At 45.1% G+C, this 17,688-nt stretch overlaps 2 protein-coding genes across 6 annotated transcripts in view; one reads left to right on the top strand and one right to left on the bottom strand.

Annotated features, from left to right (window-relative positions):
- Window positions 1-4,154, bottom strand: part of ALDH1L2 (aldehyde dehydrogenase 1 family member L2) — a 49,727-nt gene extending 45,573 nt beyond the window's left edge. Inside the window, exon 1 of the mRNA XM_050945586.1 lies at window positions 3,946-4,154. Within this exon, the coding sequence (XP_050801543.1) occupies window positions 3,946-3,996 (51 nt within the window). The 5' untranslated portion in view covers window positions 3,997-4,154. The remainder of the gene's footprint in view (window positions 1-3,945) is intronic.
- WASHC4 (WASH complex subunit 4) overlaps window positions 1-17,688 on the top strand; it is a 275,049-nt gene that overhangs the window by 188,867 nt on the left and 68,494 nt on the right. The gene's annotated exons all lie outside the window — the stretch shown is intronic.

Genomic DNA, 17,688 nt, shown 5'->3' with positions numbered 1-17,688 from the left:
TAAGGAATACCAGCAAATGAAGGTAACAAAAAGTCCATATAGATCATTTATCATCCACAAATAATGACCAATTAAGTACCATCAGAAGAGTTAAACTCTTCCTTTCTTGAAAACAAAAAGTAAGTGTGAGAGGCATACCTGAATAGCCAAATTTCTGAAGGGACCTTAACAGAAGCTAAAACTGTGCATGTATTTTTATGTGTCTGAGTTTTTAGGTTCGCCAGCTTCTGCATTTAGGAGTCTGAGACTACAAAAACTCTGGATTCAGAGAGTAAACTGCACTCAGTATCTGTGGCCATGTTGCATTGCCAGGATATAAAAATTTCAAGGGATAATGTGCATGTTGTAATTTAAAACAAGAAATTCTCATCTACACTAGAAAAATATGTTGCCGTATTATAGCTGTTAGCACCAATAGTACAACTGTACTGGAGGTAGCAACAGTGTACATGCCAGTGTAGACAAGGTTCCAGCATTTTTACTACTCCCATCCACATTGGCAACTTCTGCTGCACCTGCACCAGTGCTGTCTGATACTATAATTTTTCAGTAACACTGAAAAATTAAAATACAAGTCTAAAACACCACTACTTCTGTGTACTTGAGGTGCTATTGAGTGACAGTTAACAAGAGAACAAATGTAGAACAAGTAACTTGCATCAGGAGGACTTTCTCTAATGTTTTTTCCATCACATCTATGGTGCTGCCATAGTTTCCATTAACATTCAGTACAGATAATGCAATCCTGTATTGTATGGTCACATATATTTGTATCTAGTAGAAAGTAAGAGTCAAATCATAAGACCTCCAGGCTTAGAACTCCTATTGAGTTCAATGGAGTCCCATACAAGATGGGGATTGCAGGATCAGGCCATAAATCCCTTTCTTTACTTCTGGTTGCTTCGTTTTGTCCTATTTAAAAGTACCAATTGAGTGGCACAGCTGAAGATCTTACTGTAAACCTGTGTCTTGTTCTGGAATTGGAAGATTTTCCTCTAAAACTATTTACACAACTTGCTAGTCTTTTGAGAGTGGAAATTCCTTGCAACAAAATGATATGGAGACATGGTAGAACTGCATAAAAATGCAAATTCTGTAAAATTATGGGGGAATGTAGGATGGTTTGGTAGTTACTTCTTCATTGAAATGCCACCTCTGGGATGGATCACTACAAAGATAGATCCCACAGTCTAGCTCCTAAACAGGAGCTCACTAAATGTCATCAAATCATGCAGGTGGCATATGGTGATATATTAATAAGAGCAATCCTCATATACATTACTGATAATGGACTTGTTATTGCTTTGGACATATGTATTGGTACTACAGAGACAATGTTGAGCTTCCCTTGTAAATACCTTGCTGACAATGAGCACACAAAGTTATCAGATGCACTGCTTCTCATGGGAAGGTTCATGATTATTCATTATTGGTGGAGACTTCTTCCTTTCTTTTTTGGAGTTATCCCAACAGGCCTGGAAAATAGTGGAGCTCAGACTGATGACAGAGAGATGGCTCAATTTTACAAGGTATAGAGGCCCTTTTATTTTTACTGCAAGGGAAGTTCTAGAGGAATTTTGTTAACATGGAGAATATCCATGGTCTTACAAAGCTGCGTGAGCAAAGGATAAGGGATTTGGAAAGTGTTTGAACATTCTTATTTAATTTTCATTTGTTGAACTTGATTTTGTTTTCTTTTTTCTTCCATACGGTATTACTTCGCTCGTATTATAATGGGGATAAAAATACTCATGGGAAGATCTCAAAATTCATTCTCATTTTACTTTGATATGATTCTCCATAGCCAGATGCAGAAAACAAGATCGGTGCAGAAGAGCACACAACCTGAAAACTAGTTTGTACAGGTGATGTACAAAGACAGGCACCCAAATCCACACTTGGGCATCTAAATAAAAGTGGCCTCCTTTTAAGGGATGTTGAGCATCCACAGATTCCATTGGCTTCAGAGGAAGTTGTGGATTTTTAACATTTCTGAAAATCAGTCCTCTTTTATGCAGATGCCTAAATATAGATATAGCTGTCTAATTTTTTAGGCACATACTTTGAAAATATTGGCTACAATATCCATTGATTTTATTCATTTACCTTATATAAAATAAAATTACTAGAGTTTATTTTAACGGCTGTTTATATGACACACAGCATTTCAACATTTACTCCATTCTGATTCTTATTCTTCTCTCATGCACCTCGTGCAACATAGAATAAGAATACAGAAGCACTGCATATATTAATACTCTTACAAGTCTCATATCAAAAGCAAATCACTAAAAAGTGAAAATGTGTTCATGCTACATATCGTATTTCCTTTTGAAGAGAAAAGTTAATATTGCAAAGGGTATTCATTTCACTGTTATAAATAACAAATATTTCTGGAATTGCCTATGGTGTGTGCATCTCTAACATGTTTCACTGGTAATGCTTTCAGTTCAGTTTCCCTGCGGATTAATTTTCAATAGCTCCCATTCTGGTTACAATATTATATTTATTCTCTTCAACAATTTAGACACTGTTAGTGATGACAAGGGAAATATTCTTTAATGCTACATCTCTTTTAAAAGGATGTAAAATGCTTCTCAAAGGATACATTAACATGATAACTTTAATTCTACGTAGCGTCAGGACTCACGCCTTGCTCCTCAGAATGAAAACCAATAGCACTGCCTCTCCCCATCCATATCTCTGCATGCAACCTGTCAGTCATCCATTCACATTGCTGATGTAATTCCAAAGAGCTTGGCTAAAGTCTCACTGTAAAAACCCTTCAAAGCAGATTCCCCAGGCAAACAGCCATCCTCACCCTTGGTCATACTGTCAAATATGAAACACAGAGTGGGCTTCGGGGGGGAGAAAAACCACCCTCAAACTGAAGTCAGCTGCATCCCTGAATCTTAACCAGAGTACCCGAAGCAACTTGTCTACTTTACATCAAATTTTATAGGACACATTTAACCGGCTATAAAGAGCTTGGATTGTTATCAGTCTCCCAGCAGAGCTATGCAGTTTAATCCAACACCAGACAGATAAATGTCCGTCTTGCATTAATTCTCTACAGCCAGAGTTTAGGAACTGATGTTCACAGACTGACACGCCTCCAAGGCCAGCATTTGGAGCAGGGACTGAAGTAGGATGACCAGACAGCAAGTGTGAAAAAGGGGGGGAGGGGGGTAACAGGAGCCTGTATAAGAAAAAGACCCCAAAAGCGGGCCTATCCCTATAAAATCGGGACATCTCGTCAACCTAGGCTGAAGGTTTACTTCTCCATAAGAAATAGCCATGCCTGTTCCCAGTTTGACTGCAGTGGTGGGAACAAGCCTGGCTATTTTCCGTTTGAGAAGCAGATCTTTAGCCTCTTTCGCAGCAATTACAGCCTCGGAGCACCGCTGAGCTCCCCTCCGTGAGAACACGATTGCCAGTTCAGATTCCTGCAAAGCAAAGATGTTACAAAAGCATCATCGATTTTCTTCGTTGCAGCTTCCAGACGCCTGCGATACAGTGCACGGTATCAGAGACTATACCGAAATCCGCGCCATATACCGAGCTCCATCATAGTCTGCCAAAGCAAGATGCTCCTATTTTTGTAAACATGCCAAATATCCCCTGACGGGACCTCTGATCGTCCAGTGCCAAAATTCGTGGGATAAAATCTCGGCCTATTTTTATCCTTTCCTTGCAAAGGTATTATCCAAGCACCGCTGACTTGTCCCCCCCTCCCGCTCCCCATTCCTGGGCTATTGCAGCTTCTCATCCAAATACAGAAAACAAATATATGCTCACAGCCTTGCAAGCAAAAGCGATATATTTGCCGAGTCCCACTAAGCCTGCCCTGACCCACCCCCACTCCGGACAACCCTACTGCTCATTCCCGAGCTAGGGCCTCCTGCACAGCTCTCTCCTGAGGGGAGCCCGTCCTCACACACTCACTGTGGCCGTGGTGGAGAATTTCCTCAACAGCTGATGCGCTGTCCACAGCATTTTTGCAGGATCTTGGGTGCCGGCGGCTCGCAGGTCCGAGGCTCTGCCGGGAGCAGCTGCAGCAGCGCGGTGGCGAAGTGAACACCTGTGCCCCGCTCCCGAGGACAAGCAGAGGCAGAGGGGGAGGCGGTCCAAGCTGGGAGGTTTGTCTGATGCAACCTGAGCTGGGCGCCGGTGGCCACGAGCCAGGCAGACGCGCACACGGACCAGCAGCAGCTGCAGCAGCTTGGCTAGCGCCCGCCTGCGCGCGCGCGCTCCTGCACTCCGCCCGCCCGGGCTCTAAGGCGGGCTGCGGCGCAGGGTCCCGCCTGGCTCGCTGCCAGCTGCCTGGGAGCCAGACGCCTCGTCTCCTGCTGCACCTGCCCCTCCGCGCGCAGGAGAGCGGGTTGTTTCCTCCTTTGTACCGGGAACACAAAGCCGCCCCGGGTGGTGAGAAGGGCCGAACTGAGCGGGGAGTTCAAGCAAGAGCAAAGTCCTAAGTTGCCCCCTGGGGAGATCAGGCCAGGAGACGGGAGCTATTTGCCTAGTGGGGGGTGTTTCTTCTCCCTAGCTGGTGCCAGTGCGCAGCCAGAAGACAGGAGCGGCTTAGGCATTGCAGCGTTTGCAGGGGATGGGGAGCGGGGGGAACAGGCGCTCGGTTGCTTTGCTTGCACAAAAAGAAGCTAGCCCCTGGGAACCTGCTGCTTCTCCGCAGAACAGGTACTGCGGGTCTGCTCCAGCAGCGCGCCTGCTCCCGGCCCTGCAGGGTGCGTTTGATAGCTGAGAGCGTAGTGCTTAGTCAAGGTCCCACGCCGTGCCCGACACCGGGATAGACGGATCCTGGACCATGAAATGAGCTTTTTAAGTTCCCCTGGTTCGGATCACTAAGAATCCTGAAGATGGGGGCCCGGAGGAGTGAATTTGATGGGATGTTGTTTGAGGAGCCAATGGCTTGAGTGAAGGACACACGTTTTATGCACTCACGCATAACCCATGTTGCTGAGGCCACGCGCTGCTACATTCGGTACCAGCTGTAGTTCCCATACTTCATTCCCCAGCCTTGAGTGTCCACACACAGTCCTCCTCCTTTCTGCCGAGCCAGTAAGGTTACCGATGGCATTTATTTGTTATAAATCTTGTCGGAAGGATGGATGCTGGTGTCAGTGGTGCAGCTAGCAGTAGCTTCCTGAAAATCTACGTTGCCCACTGCCTGTGATTTTACTGGGAGTCTGGTAATATGTGTTGTTCTTTGTTTTGTTGGGGTTGGTTTTTCTTTTAAAGCCCCAGTGGTCTTCTGATTACATGAACATTTCAGCTTTTAGTTTTAACAGGTAAGTTTATTGTCCTCAGGGCTGTGGAGAAGAGCTTGAAAATACAAATCTTCCAGGCTCAAAAAAACAGCAAACAAAAATACCCCCACATAAGTTATTTTGAAACACCAGTCTCATGCTTTCAGGGCCTGACCCATGATTTCTGAATGCTTTGGGGTTGGTAGTACTGTTAGCAGGAGTTTTATTCCTGACCACAGTGTAGAGCAAGAATGCAAAAATGTTAATAACCAGCTGTAATTGGAAACTTTTGTCAAAAATGACAATTTGGTGAAAACCAGAAACAAAATTTCACAATTTTTTGGCAAACTTTATCTAACCACCTCTGTCATGAATCTTTCTTATTCCAAATCCCTTTTGTTTTTATTTGAGGTGTTGGGTATAGTAGTTGCAATGCAGAGAGAAACCAGTCCAGAGGTTATTTTACACCCTTTTATTCAATTACACAGGTAAAAGACAGGCCCCCTTATGGAAACCTACCTGAAATAAAACTCTACCCCATCACAAGCAGTCTATGTGTTATATCACCTCTTTCATCTTCATGCCCTAATAACAAAAGCATGTTTTTTTGGAGAAAAATGTAGCAAGGCAAAGAGAAACAGGGCTCCCCACCAGCAGTGATGCTGTGCTGAAACCTCTTCCTGTGCTCCCCCTCTGAAACATCTAATTCATTTGATCCCTTCTCCATGCTGAGTCCCCTCAGTTTTCTCTACCCACTGGAATTGCTTCTTGAAGGAGGAGACTGTTTTGGTGTTCCGTGAGCAGAGGCTGTGAGGGGGGACCTCTTCAGAGGGTAGGCAGAACATTGGTAATCTGACCTCTGTTTCAAAATTGTACCAGGATTAGGCCATCTTGCAGGGTGCTAGAGCCGAGGCTGCAGCCTGAGCCCAAACATCTACCCCACAATTAAATAGTCCCTTCAGCAGAGTCCCAGTCAGCTGGCAGTAGCTTGCCCTGGGTTTTCAATTGCACTGTAGACATAAGAGGCCCATCCCTAGAAGGAGACGGAGAAGACAGAGGCACATCCTGTTCCAGTCTCTGATACTGTCCCAAGAAGATCAAACACATAGGAGACAAGGTAGGGAAGCAAAAGGAGAAGTTGGCTATGCCACCATAACATGGACTCATACTTTTGAACCATTTCAAGGAAATCAAGACAAGCTTCCTCAATGAGCTTGTAACCAGAACAGAGCTCATTGGAATGCAATGAATGGTAGGTAAGGCACCAGGAAAGAACATGTACCTGCTCACTCCTTACTAGATAGGAAAAAAACATTGGCTCCTTCTTTAGTGTCCATGGCAAAAATCCTTAGGGTTTAATTGTAAGCCCACTTTCTCGCCTCGTTACCCTTATTGCTCATCTGTGTGCAAAGGAGAGAGCTACCACTGCAGGGCTGCGACTCCCCCTCCAATGCAGGGAGCCAGAGAGTGGATTTGCAGGGGTGAGGAGCACAATAGAGCTGGCACAGAGTGGGAAATAAGTCATGCCAGCCCTTTATCTGGTACAGCTTATTTCCCCCTGGGATAAAGGAGTGACAAGGACTGAACTGTGATTATCTCCTAATTCGCTCTGTGGTTTGTTCTGGGTAGCACAGCCATGCACTCCCCCTTATTCAGACTTCATGGTAATTCTACTACAATCTAGATTGTAAATGAGTCTACAGAAATTATAACATTTTCAATAAAACATTTCTAATTAGAAGGATCCTCTGGATTTTGTTTTGTTTTGTTTTGTTTTTGTAGTAAATTGAAAAATCCAGAAAAGGGTGCCCTTGGCCAGTTCTTAGTTGGTGTTGTTTTCCTCGCTGGACAGTTCAAATACTGGGGGTGCATTTCCCCCCACATTCTTAGAATTTGTTTAATGGTTTTGGGTGGGTGGATTGAGTGAATACAATTGAAAGGAAGGAGGATTAAGAGAAAATGCAGAAAGACAAAGAGAACACGGGGAAAGTGATGGAGGGGAAGACTGAGAGAAACTGGGAAGATTTAATGACAACAAGGGGAAAGAATTTACAGAAAGAACGAGAATTGACAAAGTGATGAAAGCACATAGAAACTTTACATTCAGACCCCCAACACTATCAGACAGGCCCTGACAATAGACACTTTGAAGAGGATCCAAATACTGTGAAAAATAGCGGATCAGCAATTGTATTCATTTATAATATTTCTGGGAAAATCCATTTGCACTTTCCATATGCTCGTGTGAGCTAAAATTCTGCTTCCAGAAGTACTGTAGGCAGGACTGTCATAAACAGATAGTTAAGGGTGAATGTCTCTTTTACCTGTAAAGGGTTAACAAACAGGGAACCAAACACATGACCAGGGGACCAATCAGGAGACAAGATACTTTCAAATCTCGGTGGAGGGAAGCCTTTGTTTGTGTTTTTTGGGTTTTGCTTTGTTCTCTCTGGGCTCTGAAAGTGACCACACGTACCTACAGGCTCTCTAATCTTCTATTCCAATTTAGTAAGTACAAAAGGTAGAAAGGTGGTTTAGTCTTTTTAATTGTTTTGCTTTATTTGCAAATGTGTATCTGGCTGGTAGGGGTCTAATGTGTATTTGGCTAAAAGTATTTTAAATTGTATTTCTGCTGGACGAGGCTTTTTCCTCCAGTTTTTATAAGCTGACAGACCCTGTAATATTCCATCTTGAATTTACAGTGATTTTCTTTATTCTTTTTTTCTTTTATTAAAAGTTTTGCTTTTAAGACCTGTCTGATTTTTCCCCTTGTTGAGGCTCAAGGGAATTGAATCTGTACTTAACAGGGAAGGAGAAGGGAGGGGAAGAGAAAGGGGGGGAACCCACCTGATTTCTCTGTGTTGTGATTCAAGGAGTTTGAATCACGGTGATCTCCTAGTGTACCCAAGGTGGGAACGATCTGGGAGGAAGAAAGGAGAAGGGGGAATCCCTTTGTTTAGATTCACGGAGCTTGAATCTGTATATCTCTCCAGGAGCCCAGGGAGGGAACACCTGGAGGGGAGGAGGGGGAAGGGAAATGGTTTATTCCCCTTTGTTGTGAGACTCAAGGAATTTGGGTCTTGGGGGTCCCCAGGGAAGGGTTTGGGGGAGACCAGAGTTTATCAGGCACTCTACCCTAAGTCCTGATTGGTGGCAGCACTACAGGATCTAAGCTGGTAATTAAGCTTAGGGGAATTCATGCTAGTACCCATATTTTGGACGCTAAGGTTCAGAATTGGGAATTATACTATGACATGGTGTGCAGCGTTGGGATAAGAATTGAAAAGCCAGTAAGATTATTATTTTTCTTTTTTCTCTGCTAGCTGCTTATAAGCAGAGAAAAGGGGTTTTTTTAAAGCAAGTCTGCAGGGTTTTTTTTTCTTTCTCTCTTCCTTCTGAGTACACTGAAGGCAGAGAGACTAAGGTTTAACAAGGGTCTTTTGTTAAACAAAGCAGGCTTAAGTGGTCAGCAACAGACCCCAGCAGAACACATTTGCATATCAAAGGGTTTTCTTTTGTTTTAATTTAAACGCGAAAAATTAGGTAAAAGAAGTTAAAAAAGGCACTGTTGCTAGGCAAACCCAAGGAGGCAACAAAGAAGCAGCAGTTCAGGCAGTAAACCAGAAGAGGGCGCCCCAACACCAAAAAAGCAGGAAACATGACTTCCAGGGCAAAATTGGGTGCAGAGGAACAAATCAAAGACGCAGACCACAGGCAAGACATGGAAAAAAAACTACAAGAGATGGAGCTGAGAGAAAGAGAAAAAGAGGCTGCCCACAGGAGAGAGCTGGAAATAAAAGAGAAAGAGTTGGAACTCCAGAGGCAGGCCCACCGGCAGGCCCTGGAATTAGCGCAGGCTAGGCAGCATGCTCCAGTCAACCCTAACAACCCTTCTCCAGTTACTGTTCTACATCCCAAGAAATTTCCCACCTACAAGGCAGGTGATGACACTGAGGCCTTCTTGGAAAATTTTGAAAGAGCCTGCCTTGGGTACAACATCTCTGAAGACCAGTACATGATAGAACTGAGGCCACAGCTTAGTGGACCTTTAGCAGAGGTGGCGGCTGAAATGCCTAAAGAGAACATGAACGATTATAAACTTTTTCAAACCAAGGCCAGATACAGAATGGGAAAAACACCTGAGCATGCCCGTCGGCGGTTCAGAGCCCTAAAATGGAATCCAGATGTGTCATTCCCCCGACACGCCTGCCACATTGCAAAGAATTATGAGGCCTGGATATCAGGAACAAAGGTTAACAATATGGACGAGCTGCACCTCCTGATACAAATGGAGCAGTTCTTAGATGGTGTTCCTGAGGAAATAGAGAGGTACATCCTAGATGGGAAGCCCAAAACGGTAACCGAGGCGGGGGAGATTGGAGCCAAATGGATGGAAGTGCCAGAAAAGAAAAAAGCTACTGTCAAGGGGAGCAAATACCCCAGGGGACACACCGACAATAAACCCTATAATCGAGGGCAACTCAAGACCCCACCTACAACCCAAGGGAAGCCACAGACGCCCTATTCTCCCACCTCACCAGTCTCCAGTAACCCACCTCAGCCCAGTGACCAGTCAGCTGGGCGATGCTTTAAATGTAATGAACTGGGACATATAAAGGCCAACTGCCCAAAGAACCCCAACCGAGTGCAGTTCATTACACCACTATCACACCAAAGATCCCCAGGCCCAGATGCCTCTCAAATACCCTTGGAGCGAAGGGAAATTTTGAGAGTGGGCGGAAAGAAGTTTACTGCATGGAGAGACATGGGGGCACAAGTGTCAGCTATCCATCAATCCTTCGTCGACCCCAAATTCATCAACCCAGAGGCCCAAGTGACAATTTACCACTTCATGTCACAAGCTGTAGACTTGCCTACAGCTGAACTGCCTGTCCAGTACAAAGGCTGGTCAGGAATGTGGACTTTTGCAGTTTATGACAATTATTCCATCCCCATGCTGCTGGGGGAAGACTTGGCCAACCAGGTGAAGCGGGCCAAGAGAGTGGGAATGGTTACACGCAGCCAAACCAGGCAAGCTTCCAGACCCATTCCTGTTCCTGAGCCGTCCACAGAGGCCCCGTCTGTGTTACCAGAGACCCAGACAGAGGTAGTGGACCCGGATCCCCTGCCAACGACTAAAACAGCCACAGTGACTCCAGTCCCAGACCTGAAACTGGAAAAGCAACCAGCACCAGCGCCAGCAATTGCAAACCAATCTTCAACCCCAAAGACAGAGGGCGCCAGCGAGCCTAAACCGGCTGAAGCAGCAGACAACCACACCCAAGAGGCTCAGCCAGAGACTGAAATACCCCCTGGTGCACCAGCGGAGAGCGGTTCACCAGCAACAAAAACAACCCCATCACCTACATCGCTTCCAGAGGGACCAAGCCCAAGTCCACAGTCTAAGGAAGAACTGGTGTCTCCAGCTTCAAGGGAACAGTTCCAGACTGAGCAGGAAGCAGATGACAGCCTTCAGAAAGCTTGGGCGGCGGCACGGAGCACCCCACCGCCTCTCAGCTCTTCTAATCGATCCCGGTTTGTTGTAGAACAAGGACTTTTATACAAGGAGACTCTTTCTGGTGGACACCAGGAAGACTGGCATCCGCAAAAACAGTTGGTGGTTCCAGCTAAGTACAGGGAAAAGCTCTTAAGCTTAGCCCATGATCATCCCAGTGGCCATGCTGGGGTGAACAGAACCAAAGACCAGTTGGGGAAGTCCTTCCACTGGGAGGGGATGGGCAAGGACATTGCCAAGTATGTCCGGTCTTGTGAGGTGTGCCAAAAAGTGGGGAAGCCCCAAGACCAGGTCAAGGCCCCTCTACAGCCACTCCCCATAACTGAGGTCCCATTTCAGCGAGTAGCTGTGGATATTCTGGGTCCTTTCCCAAAAAAGACACCCAGAGGAAAGCAGTACATACTGACTTTCATGGACTTTGCTACCCAATGGCCGGAAGCAGTAGCTCTAGGCAACACCAGGGCTAAAGCTGTGTGCCTGGCCCTAACAGACATTTTTGCCAGGGTAGGTTGGCCCTCCGACATCCTTACAGATTCACGATCTAATTTCCTGGTAGGGACCATGAAAGAACTGTGGGAAACTCATGGGGTGAACCACTTGGTTGCCACCCCGTATCATCATCAAACCAATGGCCTGGTGGAAAGGTTTAATGGAACTTTGGGGGCCATGATACGTAAATTCGTCAATGAACTCTCCAATGACTGGGACCTAGTGTTGCAGCAGTTACTTTTTGCCTACAGGGCTGTACCACATCCCAGTTTAGGGTTTTCACCATTTAAACTTGTGTATGGCCACGAGGTTAAGGGGCCATTACAGTTGGTGAAGCAGCAATGGGAGGGGTTTACGCCTCCTCCAGGAACTAACATTCTAGACTTTGTAAGCAACCTACAAAACACCCTCCGACACTCTTTAGCCCTTGCTAAAGAAAACCTAAAGGATGCTCAGAAAGAACAAAAGGCCTGGTATGATAAACATACCAGAGAGCGTTCCTTCAAGGTAGGAGACCAGGTTATGATCCTGAAGGCGCAACAGGCCCATAAGATGGAAGCATCATGGGAAGGGCCATTCATGGTCCAAGAGCGCCTGGGAGCTGTTAACTACCTCATAGCATTTCCCAATTCCTCCCTCAAGCCCAGAATGTACCATGTTAATTCTCTCAAGCCCTTTTATTCCAGAGACTTACAGGTTTGCCAGTTTACAGCCCAGGGAGGAGATGACGCTGAGTGGCCTGAAGGTGTCTACTACGAAGGAAAAACTGACGGTGGTGTGGAAGAGGTGAACCTCTCAATCACACTGGAACGTCTGCAGCGGCAACAAATCAAGGAGCTGTGCACTTGCTTTGCCCCATAGTTCTCAGCCACCCCAGGACGGACTGAACAGGCATACCACTCCATTGACACAGGTAATGCTCACCCAATTAGAACCCCACCCTACCGAGTGTCTCCTCACGCCCAAGCTGCGATAGAACAGGAGATCCAGAACATGCTACAGATGGGTATAATACGCTGATCTACCAGTGCATGGGCATCTCCAGTGGTTCTGGTACCCAAACCAGATGGGGAAATACGCTTTTGCGTGGACTACTGTAAGCTAAATGCAGTAACTCGTCCAGACAACTATCCAATGCCACGCACCGATGAGCTATTGGAAAAGTTGGGACGTGCCCAGTTCATATCTACAATAGACTTAACCAAGGGATACTGGCAAGTACCGCTAGACAAACCTGCCAAGGAAAGGTCAGCATTCATCACCCATGCGGGGATATATGAATTTAATGTGCTTCCTTTCGGGCTGTGAAATGCACCCGCCACCTTCCAAAGGCTGGTAGATGGTCTACTAGCAGGATTGAGAGAATATGCAGTTAGACTCATAGACTCATAGACTCATATGCCTACCTCGATGATGTGGCCATTTTTTCTGACTCCTGGCCCGAACACCTAGAACACCTGGAAAAAGTCTTTGAGCGCATCAGGCAGGCAGGACTAACTGTTAAGGCCAAAAAGTGTCAAATAGGCCAAAACAGAGTGACTTACCTGGGACACCAGGTGGGTCGAGGAACCATAAACCCCCTACAGGCCAAGGTGGATGCTATCCAAAAGTGGCCTGTCCCAAAGTCCAAGAAACAGGTCCAATCCTTCTTAGGCTTGGCTGGATACTACAGGCGATTTGTACCACACTACAGCCAAATCGCTGCCCCATTGACCGACCTGACCAAAAAGACCCAGCCAAATGCAGTTAAGTGGACTGATGAGTGTCAAAAGGCCTTTACCCAACTTAAGGCAATGCTCATGTCTGACCCTGTGCTAAGGGCCCTGGACTTTGACAAGCCATTCCTAGTAACCACAGATGCATCTGAGCGTGGTATAGGAGCAGTTCTCATGCAGGAAGGACCAGATCACAACTTCCATCCTATCGTGTTTCTCAGCAAGAAACTGTCAGAGAGGGAAAGTCACTGGTCACTCAGTGAAAAGGAATGCTTCACCATTGTGTACGCCCTGGAAAAGCTACGCCCATACGTTTGGGGACGACGGTTCCAGCTACAAACCGACCATGCTGTGCTAAAGTGGCTTCATACTGCCAAGGGAAACAACAAAAAACTGCTTTGATGGAGTTTAACTCTCCAAGATTTTGATTTTAAAATTCAACACATTTCAGGAGCTTCTAACAAAGTAGCTGATGCACTCTCTCGTGAAAGTTTCCCAGAATCCACTGGTTAAAATTTGTCCTTGAAATGTAGAAAGTCTTGTAGTTTACATACTTAGTAGTATATGTAAAGGTGCATGTGTTGTATTAATCTGTTTATTCTAAAGTTCTAGGAAGAAATCACCGCCAGTGAGGTTCCCTACTGTCTGCGATTTGTGGGGCGTGTCATAAACAGATAGTTAAGGGTTAATGTCTCTTTTATCTGTAAAGGGTTAACAAACAGGGAACCAAACACATGACCAGGGGACCAATCAGGAGACAAGATACTTTCAAATCTCGGTGGAGGGAAGCCTTTGTTTGTGTTTTTTGGGTTTTGCTTTGTTCTCTCTGGGCTCTGAGAGTGACCACATGTACCTACAGGCTCTCTAATCTTCTATTCCAATTTAGTAAGTACAAAAGGTAGAAAGGTGGTTTAGTCTTTTTGATTGTTTTGCTTTATTTGCAAATGTGTATCTGGCTGGTAGGGGTCTAATGTGTTTTTGGCTAAAAGTAATTGTATTTCTGCTGGACGAGGCTTTTTTCTCCAGTTTTTATAAGCAGACAGACCCTGTAATATTCCATCTTGAATTTACAGTGATTTTCTTTATCTTTTTTTCTTTTTAGAAGACATAATGTGGCCATGTACCTCAGGGAATGTATTTACTGCTGTGAAGTGTTTCATTCATTGCAAGAGTTAACCTTCTGTTTTCAACAATGTATGTTTTTCCTTGCGGCTGCAACGTTGTCTGTGGGTGCTTCCTCCACACCAACACAATGGCTGTCCCAGATTAGAAGGTGAAAAAAGCAGACAAGGGAAGACATGTTCTGTGATTTGATGCATTCCTCCAAGACTGACAGGGCCCAGTTGAATGCATGGAGGCTTACACTGTTGGAGAGCATGCGCACCGACCAAGAGGGCAGGAAAGCATGCAGGGATCAAGAGCGTGATATGCAAGAGAAGATGTTGCGGCTTGTTGGGGAGCAAACAGACATGTTGAGGTGTCTGGCTGAGGTGTAGGAAAGGCAGCTAGACCTTAGAGTCCCGCTGCACTCAATGATGAGCCAGCTGCACTCTCACCAAGTTCCATATACTCTTCTCCCAGACGTCCTAGAATCCAGGGGGGTAGAAGGGGGAAGCTCCGTTATCCCTTGAACTCAACTCCAGGAGATAGTTCATGGAGCAGAAGGCTCTCATTCCCACAGCTCTGATTACTAGACAGTGCAATTGTAGTAGGCTACGTGTCCTTGCCCCTCCCCCCTGTGTTATCAGGCCCTTAGACCCGGGTTATCTTTGCTATTTATTGCTGTCTCTGTTCAGTGTTTGTTAGCATAATAAAAATGTATGAATTGAGGACAAGAGGCTCTTTATTCACTGTGCACACTGTGATTGGTAGGGGTTTAGTTTACAGGGAAATACATGCAAAAAAGAGTAAGGAACAACACACAGAACGTCCCATCAGTGTTGGATCATTCATGAAACTGTTTTTCAAAGCCTGTCGGAGGCATAGTGTGCCTCAATGTGCTCTTCCTATTGCGCTGGTGTCTGGCTGTTCAAAATGGGCTGCCAGGCCACCTGTCTCAACCCCCACACCCCGCCAGAAACTTTTCCCCATTACTTTTGCAGATAGTGTGGAGCACAGCAAGCATGAGCAACAACAATGGGAACAGTGCTTTTGCTGGGGTCTAACCTAGTGAGTAAACTGTGCCAGCGGCCCTTTAAACATCCAAAGGCACATTCTACCACCATTCTGCACTTGCTCAGCCTATGGTTGAACTGCTCCTTACTGCTTCGAGGCTGCCTGTGTATGGCTTCATGAGCCATGGGAGCAGGGGGTAGGCAGGGTCTCCAAGGATAACTATTGGCATTTCAACATCACCAACAGTAATTTTCTGGTCTGGGAAGAAAGTTCCTTCTTGCAGATTTCTGAAAAGACCTGACTTCCTAAAGATGTGCACATCATCTACCTTTCCTGATCATCCCACATTGATGTTGGTGAAATGGCCCTTGTGATCCACTAGCGTTTACAACACCATTAAGAAGTACCCCTTGCAGTTTATGTTCTCTTTGGCAAGGTGGTCTGGTGCCAAGATAGTGATGTGTATTCCATCTATCACCCCACCACAGCTAGGGAACCCGATTGTGGCAAAGCCATCCACTCTGTCCTGCATATTTCCCAGAGCCACTACCCTTCTTAGCAAAAGTGATTAATTGCCCTGGCTACTTGGATCACAACAGCCCCCACAGTAAATTTACCAACTTCAAACTGATTCCTGAATGACCGGTAGCAGTCAGGCATTTCAAGCTTCCACAGGGCTATCGCCACTCACTTATCAACTGTCATAGCAGGTCTCATTTTGGTATTTCTGCGGTTCAGGGCTGGGGAAAGCAACTCACAAAGTTCCATGAAAGTGGCCTTATGCATTCAAAAGTTATGCAGCCACTGCTCCTCATCCCATGCCTGCATAACTATGTGGTCCCATCAGTCTGTGCTTGTTTCCTGGGACCAGAAGCCGCGTTCCATTGTGTCAACAAGCCTGTCGAATTGTTCCATTCCATGGCTTCCAGCATGGCTATTTGCATGGCATCACATTCTTCCACGTGGCGACTCCTGGCTAGGCTCTGCAAATACCACAGGACAATGCACGAGGTGTTTGCGATGCTCACAACAGTGTATAGTTGGGCAGGGTCCATGCTTGCCACGCTATGGTGTCTGCACGAGTAACCCAGGCTTGGGCGCGAAAATGGCGGAGGGAGGAAGGAGGCAAGTGCATCATGGGAGGCTGATGATATGTACCCAAAACAACTCGCAAAAATGTTTTTGTCCCATCAGGCACCGGGAGCCTAACGCAGAATTCCAATCGGCAGCAGGAACTCTGGGATAGCTGCTCACAGTGCGTGGCTCTGTGAGTCGATGCCAGCCATGGTAGTGAGGATGCGCTCCGCTGACAGAATGTGCATAGTGGGGACATGCAGCATCAACTTTGTAAAATTGGACCCTAAATGTCGACTTAAATAAATTGGACCTATTTCATAGTGTAGACATGCCCTAAGATGGGGACACTTCCATTGCACTCCACCAAGGGCTGTGGCTTAAGGCCCAAGGAACGGGAGGAATTATTTAGGATATAATTTAGGCATAAAAAAACTTATAGAACAGGATGGTACAAGCGGAAATAACTAGGAATAATGTAGTGAAATTAAGAAAGGGAAAATAAAGTACTGATATAAAGGAGGAGAAAAATTTTATGGTGTGGGGTAAAATTTTCAGAAGTGCATAAGGAGCCTAAGACCCATTTCAAAAGTGATTTAGGCTCTTGGAGCCTAAATCTCATTGAAAGTCAATGGACTTAGGCCCTTAAATCACTCAGGTGCTTTTGAAAATTTTAGCCAAGATCTATTGGATTATGGAAGTCTTCCAAAAGAATTAGTTGAACTCCCATTATTTGGGACATTAAAAAAAAAACACAAAAACCTAGATTGGACAAAGTACCAGACTATATCCTATAGGAAGAAAACTTATACTGGCAGGTAGATGGATAGAATGTTTTAATGGTATCATAAAAACTAGAGAAGGAAAAAACATATGAATTTATAGAGAATAGCTATGGAGTAATCACAGTTGTTCATTTTAAATGTTAAGCACAAAAAGCAAAAATCTCTTAATTTCCAAATATGTTATGCTATTGCTGCTGGTATTTTTATGCAGACACACAAAAATGTCTCCTAATTATATGGTGGAAATTCTTAAATTGTACAACAAAGACCTTGAAAACTCAATATTGTTGCGCTAAAATGTATCTTATGACAGCTGTCGTTGATTCTAAAATGTTTGTCAATTTTTTATATTCTACACAATCTGCATTTTTTTAAAGATAACTTAAGTTTTACAATTTGGCAGATCCTATTGTAACTATCTGGGGTCATATACATACAGGACTGTAATTTCAGGAACCAGCCAAAAGCATTGAGGTAGCAATAAGAATAAGACCTTCAACTTAAAAAAAAAGTAATCTTTTTTATGAGCTAAAGAAACTATTTCACTAATTCAGCCAGCAGTAGGAATTAGTCCATGTGTTTGTCTTACTGATCTATATAGATGGATGGAATATGTGTGAGTTCTAACAGAATGGAGACAACCTCCACACAGGTTGGTACTAGAAGGAGATCTAAGCCCCAAAGTTTGGATCTAGATTCAAGTTCTCCCATGTTTAAGAATCTTTAGATAC

This window comes from Gopherus flavomarginatus, chromosome 1, assembly GCF_025201925.1.
Source record: "Gopherus flavomarginatus isolate rGopFla2 chromosome 1, rGopFla2.mat.asm, whole genome shotgun sequence".
In the NCBI taxonomy this organism is placed as follows: domain Eukaryota; kingdom Metazoa; phylum Chordata; order Testudines; family Testudinidae; genus Gopherus; species Gopherus flavomarginatus.
The sequence above is the reverse complement of the archived record's forward strand: the minus strand, read 5'-3'. Positions and strand labels throughout refer to the sequence as shown.